The sequence below is a fragment of the Chinchilla lanigera genome, unplaced genomic scaffold (genome assembly GCF_000276665.1).
Source record: "Chinchilla lanigera isolate Chin_1 unplaced genomic scaffold, ChiLan1.0 scaffold00024, whole genome shotgun sequence".
Classification (NCBI taxonomy): domain Eukaryota; kingdom Metazoa; phylum Chordata; class Mammalia; order Rodentia; family Chinchillidae; genus Chinchilla; species Chinchilla lanigera.
Genome location: NW_004955425.1, coordinates 25,385,417 through 25,392,659, shown reverse-complemented (window position 1 = coordinate 25,392,659; position 7,243 = coordinate 25,385,417). Strand labels below are relative to the sequence as shown.

Here is a 7,243-nt window from a genome sequence, read left to right as displayed (position 1 = left end):
TGAATTGAAGAACTGGTTCTCTGAAAGAAACAAATAAAATAGATGCATTGTGTCAACTTGAGAAGTTTAGAGGTTTAACTAAGTGACTCAGTAGAGGGCCAGTGTCCTCAATTTGTACACATCCTGATCCTGTGCAAGAGGAGGGCAGGGAGATGGTGTGGGTGTAAAGGACCCACCCAAAGGCAGATAGCTTACATATAATATAAGGGAGGGAAAGAGGCTTGCTCTCCCCTCTTTTGCTGTTGTTGCTTTTGCTGTCTTCTGCTGCCTTAAATGGTTGCTCCTGTGCCATGTGCCACCTTGCCTTGGAGCCAGCTGATTATGGACAAAGCTTCCACAAACTGTGAGCTAAATAAACTTTTTCTTCCTTAATTTTGGGCATCAGGAATTTTGTCCCAGCAACAAGAGAACAGTACGTAAGACATAACCTTAGTCAGACTTACCAAGAGAAAGAGAAAAAGAAAAAAAGACTCACATCGATGCAGTTAGAAATGACAAATGTGAAATTAAACAGTGTGGAAATTCAAATTGAAAAGTTTTATTCGAACAAATTACCAAATGTCCATTTCTTTTTTTTTCTTTTTTTCTTTTTTTTTTGGTACCGGGAATCAAACTCACCACCTTGCGCTTGCCAGGCAGGCACTGTGCCACTAAGCTATATCCCTGGCCCAAATGTCCATTTCTTAATGGACAGATTTCTAGATACAAACTACCAAAACTAATCCAAGAAGACATAAATATGCTTAAAAACCCAATATAAACAATGAAATTGACACAGTAATAAAGAATCTACCAACCAAAAAAAGCCCAAGACCTGATGGATTCACTTCTGAATTCTACAACACCTTTAAGGATGTTATGTCACCATAGTCCTCAAGCTCTTCAAAGAGACTGAAAGGCATGGAGTGCTCCCAAACTTATTTATGGATCCCAATATCACCCTGATCCTAAAACCAGATAAAGACCCAACTAAAAAGAAAACTATAGGCAATCTTCTTAATGAACATAGATGCAAAAAAATCCTAACACACAATTAAGCACACTGTCAAAATGATCAAGTAGGTTTCATGTCAGAGATGCAAGGATGGTTCAACATATGTAAGTCAATAAATGTAATATATCACATAAATAGAAGCATGGCCAAAAACCTTATGATCATATCAACAGATGGAGAAAAGGCTTTTGACAAAATCCAACACCACTTATTTGTGATAAAAACTGTGAAGCAACAGGTATAGAAGAACCCATACCTGAATATGAGAAAGGCTATTTATGACAAACCCACAGCCAGTGTCATACTAAATGGAGAAAAACTAAAGCCATTTCCCCATAAAATCAGGAATAAAGCAAGGATGTCCACTATCACAGCTTCTATTCAGCATAGTACTTGAAACATTAACCAGAGAAATCAGGCAAGATAAAGAAATGAAAGTGATACACATAGGAAAGGAAGAACTCAGATTACCAAGATTTGCAGATGACATGATGCTCTGCATAGAAGTCTCAAAGAACTGCACCAAAAAACTCTTAACAACTAACTTCAGCAACATAGCAGACTACAAGATCAACACACAAAAATTATTAGCATTTGGGTACACCAACAATGAATGGGATGAAAAGGAAATAATGAAAATAATATCATTTACATTAGCTGTAAGAAAAATGAAATATGTAGAAATTAACCTAACCAAAAAGTGAAAGACTTCTATAAAGAAAACTATAGTACTCTGAAAAAAGAAATAAAACAGGTCATCAAAAAATGGAAAGATGTCCCCTGCCATGGAGAGGCAGAATCAATATTGTCAAAATGGCCATACTCCTCAAACTATTATACAGCTTCAATGCACTCCCAATCAAAGTACCAACAGAATACTTTACATATCTAGAAAAAGCAATCCTATAATTCATATGGAACCAGGAGAGACCCAGAATAGCTAAAGCAATTTTTGGCAACAAGAACAAAGCAGGAGCATAACAATACCTGACTTGAAGCTGTACTACAAAGCAATAGTGATTAAAAAAAAAAAAAAAAGGTAAAGTACTAGAACAAAAACAGATGCATGGATCAGTGGAACAAAACTGAGGATACAGAAACTTCTCCAGACACATTCAGCTATTTGATCTGTGCCAAAGGGGCCAAAGGCATATGTTGCAAGAAAGATGACCTATTCAACAAGTGGTTCAGGGAAAACTGGTTATCTGTGTGCAGAAGATTGAAAATGGACCCTTATCTCTCCCCATATACTAAAATCAGAATGGGTTAAAGATCAAAACATTAAAACAGAAGCATTAAACCTACTGGAAGATAAAATAGGTAAAACAGCTGTAGGAAAGGATTTTCTAAACAGAACCTCAACTGTACAAGAAATAACAGCGAGAATCAACAAATAGGATGATATCGCACTAAAAGCTTCTTACGGCAAAAGAATCAATTAGTAGAGCGAAGAGACAACCTACAGGATGGCAACATTTTTGCCAGCTACTCCTCAGACAAATATGTAGACTATACAAAGAACTGGAAAAAAATTTTGCCACCTAAAATTAAAGATCTCGTCAACAAATGGGCAAGAAAAATGAACACATACTTTATTGAGGAAGAAATACCAATGGTCAATAAATATATGAAAAAATGCTCAATATTTCTGGTCATTAGGGAAATGCAAATTAAAACTGTACTAAGATTTCACCTTACTCCAGAAAGAATGGCAATCATTAAGAAATCAAACAATAACAAATGCTGTGAGGCTGTGGTGAAGATGAAATTCTCCTTCATTGTTGATGGGAATGTAAACTAGTACAACCACTATGGAAATCAGTTTAGAGATTTCTCAAAGACTTGAAATTAGAAATCGCATATGATTCAGCAATCCCCCTACTAGGTATTTTCCCCAAAGAGCTTACAACATCATCCTAAGGCAATACATACATACCAATGTTTATAGCAGCATAATTTGTAATCACTAAATTCTGGAAACAGCTTGGATACCCACCAACAGATGATTTGATAAAGAAAATGTGGTATCTACATATAATGGAATACTCTCAGCTATGATGGCATATTTGCAACATTTGTAGGAAAATGGATGCACCTTGAAAAAATAATGTTGCTTGAAATGAATGAGACACGCAAGCTTAAATTCCATATGCTACTTCCTTTGAATGAGGCAAAGTACAGAGAGACTAATAAAGGATGCATAGAAGGGACAAGGAGACGGATCTCTTGTGATAGGGAAGTGATCCAAGAGCAAAAGCTCCAGGTGTGGTTAGGAGGCGAACAGGAAGGAAACAGAATGAAGATAAACTGTGTACAGAAACGTAATAACCTCAGTGGGTGTAAATGTCATATCCCATAACATGAGCTGAAGTTAGTATCAAGAAGAATGGAAAATGGGATGGGGAAATGGGGAGGGGGAGGGAAAGAGAAGGGGATTAGAAAAAGAAGCTGTAGTATGTACATGTAACTACTCTGCAAGATGATTTTAAACTGCGTGAAATGCAAACATGTACTAATAACATAAAAAAAGTTTGGATTTAGCTAAAAGTCAAGTGTAGGTGTTCATGAGAGTTCCACTGACATTTCAAACTAATTCTTAGAAAATATCTTTGATATTATGTTTATGTCTTTTCCTATGTCCCCCAAATCTTGATGGTAGAACTATGTCCCATTTCTGACTTAAGTGATCAGTAAATGTTTATGCTTGCCCCATATGGGGATACTTCCAGCTCCGTCGGGGCTAAGCACCACCTTGTAGTTGTGGCTACAAGATTGAAACTGTGCAAATGGTCTTAACTTAGTAAAAAGTTTTGTTACGGTTTTTTTTTAGGTGTGTGTGCCAGGAATTGAACTCAGGACCTTGCACTTGCCAGGCAGGGGCTTATGCCACTGAGCTAAGTCCCCTGCCCAGGGTTTTGTTTTTGTTTTGCCCTTTTGCTCTCATTTTCCTCCTTCTGGAAGGACTGCAGGCTGGAGCTCCAGCCTCCACATGGGACTGATAGTGGAGCAGACACACAGAAGGGCTCCTGAAACCATCATGAGCCGCCAGGCTCGTCCTAGATTACCTGCTCCACGTTCCTTTACCCAAGAAAGGAGATTCTCTGATTAGCCACTTTTACCTGGTGTTTGCTGTTAGATGTAGCCACACTGATTGCACTTTGCAGCTGACCTAGACCATTTTTACCTGTATGTGACAGCGATGCTGTATTAAAGTCTTGCCTCGCTGTGTGCTGCCATAAGCAACTGCTCTTTCGCTTCTCCTTCAGTGGGGTTTCTCAGGAAAGCTGAAGAGGGTGTTGCGTTTCACTTTTGCCTCTGGAGATCTTACCCAGCGCGTTCTCCCCACCATCATTTCTTTCCGGTTTTTCCATCAGTGTTTACCTTTCGGAAGCTGAGTCAGCTAGAGGGAGCGGTCAGGATTGAGAGCACAAAGGTGAAGGGAGGCAGAGGCTTGGCAGCGGGGCTCAGCACAGCCTTTGCAGGCGGTGGCGCGCTCTGCTATTACTTGCTGGGACCACAGCAGCTTGCTGTAGAGGGAGAAGTGGCGCTCATCCTTGGGCTCTTTGTTCTATCCTTTCTCTGTCTGTCACTAACTCCTTTGTGAATCAGTCTCCTTGGCCAAAATAACTGAGACTGAAGTACGAACGTTTACATCCGTCACACACACGCCGTCTCTGTGTCTGGTGAACATTTTCCCGAGGGGAGAATTATTCCAGCGTGCAATAAAACAAACAGGAACACAGTTAAACAGTGGGCGCAGCGATCTCTGGGCGCACGCTGTCCCTAGAGACCTTTGCTCCCAGTTTCAAGCGAGGCTTCGCCTGCTCCTTTTGATTAGGGAAGCGTTAGGGACTGAGAAACCAGATTTAGTTTTGCTACGGAAGAACAGCGGCTGGGAGTTGAGACCACATCAGACACCAGCAGCACAGATGTGAGATCTGCTTCTCTGTCCATGACCTCCCCACCTTGTAAATCTTTTCTATTGTACAATATTTTAAAGTTTCTCTTTGGTTAAATTGTGTGCTCCTATGTCCGCCTCACCTCCACTTTTACAGTCACCGTTTTAGCCTTAGTACCCCGCGTAGCCTTTGTGCTAGCTTCCGTGTTCAAAGCCAGCCCCAGCCCTGCTCACTGGACCCTCTGCACACCTCATTCGGAACATTTCCTGTGTTGTCTGGAAAACAGCAATTAAAAAAAAATATTTTATTTAACTCCGTCTCTTGAGGACCTACGCTTCTCTACAGCCAAGAGTAAGCCCTCAGTAAATATTTCCCGACCTTTGGCAGGAGTGATAGTCATAGAGCCTCTCAAATACTGTGACCAGTTATCACTGGCAACGTACTGGTTTAAAAATTTATCCTGAAATTTAAAAGAGAAAAGCAAAATTAAAAAAAAAAAAACTGTGAGAGCAAAGAGAGGGGGGAAGAACCCTGCTCAAGGCTGGAATCCACAAATTTGAATGTAGCTGGGAATCAGGATAGGAACTAAATAAGGACAGCTCGACGGACACTAGGAGAAGGGTTTTGCAATAGAGCGTCAGAAGTTTAAACAATCACGCAAGACGTTCTAATACGAAGTAGCATACACTTTGTAATGCAAAGAGGCTAGTGCTGGGAGTCAGGTTCCAGAGTTCATATTTCAGATCTATGTCTACTGCTCTGTGAATTTAGGCAAGTTACCTAACTTTTCTATTTCTGTAGCTTTATCCCTGGTCAGTCAAAAGTATCTGGGAAAGCGGCTAACATATTGAAAAGACTAATACTTAATTGTTATAATTCCTCATCTTTAAGCATGATCCAGGCCAAATTTTGCAGTTTACCAGTAAGTGTGAATTATTAGTTACGTGCAGTCACGCTTCTTCTGAAGTCTGCTTTGGGAATGACACAGAAGTTGCTCTAAGAATATTACACCAGATAATTAGTTTCTTTATTGCTTCCTTTTGAACTCAAGTACTCTCCCCAGTTCTCAATTAAGCACAGTTGGAGCGTGAAAGCTTCCAAACCTTGGTCTTGCTTCTTATTATATTTAATATTGGAGGGTTTTTGTTTTTTTGTTTTTTTGTCTTTTTTGAGGCCGGGTCTTGCTACTTAGTTCAGGCTGGCCTCGAACTCATTATGTAACCCAGGCTGGCCTCGAACTCATGGTGATCCTCCTGTCTCAGTTTCTCAAGTCCTGGGCTCAGGCCCAGCATGGTTTTGCCTTTTGTAGTAACAACTTTAAAATCCTTATTTAAATTTTAGTGTTTGTGCAACCTGTGACTTCTAATTCTCAGCTATTTGGCCCTTGAGACTTCTAGGGTGATTCAAAACACCATAGTTTCTAGCCTTTGGGTACTTACTCTTTCCCTCTTCCTTCTTTCCCTTCTGCTATTTTGCGTCTGATGAGACTGCAATCTTTGGCTAGTCTACTTCAGTTTTCTTCACTATGTAACACTCACAAAATGAAGTGCCATGTCTGTCAAGTTTGCTGCTATACTGTATGGCCAATGCCAACCATGGTGCCCTGCACATGAATATTTCAAATGATTTAATAAAGAGATATGAATAAACATGCTCTACTAGAGCCATGGAATATAGGAGAACCAACCTAAGTTTTAGATCTGGGTTCTAATTCTCCCAGTTTTTCTAATTGCATCAAATTGCTTAACAAACGTTCATCTGTGTTTCTTCGTTTCTTGTGAGTTTTTTTTTTTTTTCTCTCTTGTCTTTTTGGGACAGGGTCTCGCTATGCAGTTCAGGCTAGCCTTGGGCTCACTTTGTAACCCAGGCTGGTCTCGCACTCGCGAAGATCCTCCTGCGTCAGCCTCCGGAGTGCTGGGATAACAGGCATGCACCACCACGCCCGGCTCTTCGTTTCTTGTTTTAAAATGAGAAAATATCTATTTTACAAATAAAAATATAACGAGTTTATTAAAATTCCTGTTAAATTTATAAAAATTATACTGAATATACAGTATTTCACAGGCACTGTTTCAAAATATGAGCTCTTACAATTTGGGGAAGTACCACCGCTCTTAAGAAACTACCCCCGCAGTCTCAGAACTGCACGGAGCGGGCGCGCCAGGTGCTCCGGGACCCGGGGAGGGAGGCCGGCGGGGGCGGAGACGCGCCGGGGCCACCGCTCGCGCAGGTGCCTGTCCGGGGCCTCGCTACGCCCCGCCTCTCGCCCCTCGGCCGCAGAGCGTCGATCCGGCCCCGCTCACGCCCCGTCCCCGCGTCCTGCCGACCCTCAGAGCCCCGGAGCCCCGGA

At 41.1% G+C, this 7,243-nt stretch overlaps 1 protein-coding gene across 1 annotated transcript; it reads left to right on the top strand.

Moving 5' to 3' along the window:
* Positions 1-1,136: 1,136 nt before the first annotated feature.
* LOC106148624 (translation initiation factor IF-2-like) lies at positions 1,137-7,243 on the top strand (the record flags this gene model as incomplete). Its single annotated transcript, XM_013514779.1, is given in 2 exon segments — positions 1,137-1,232; positions 6,900-7,243. Coding segments are annotated over 2 exon segments (440 nt in total), but the record flags the coding sequence as incomplete, so codon positions are not given.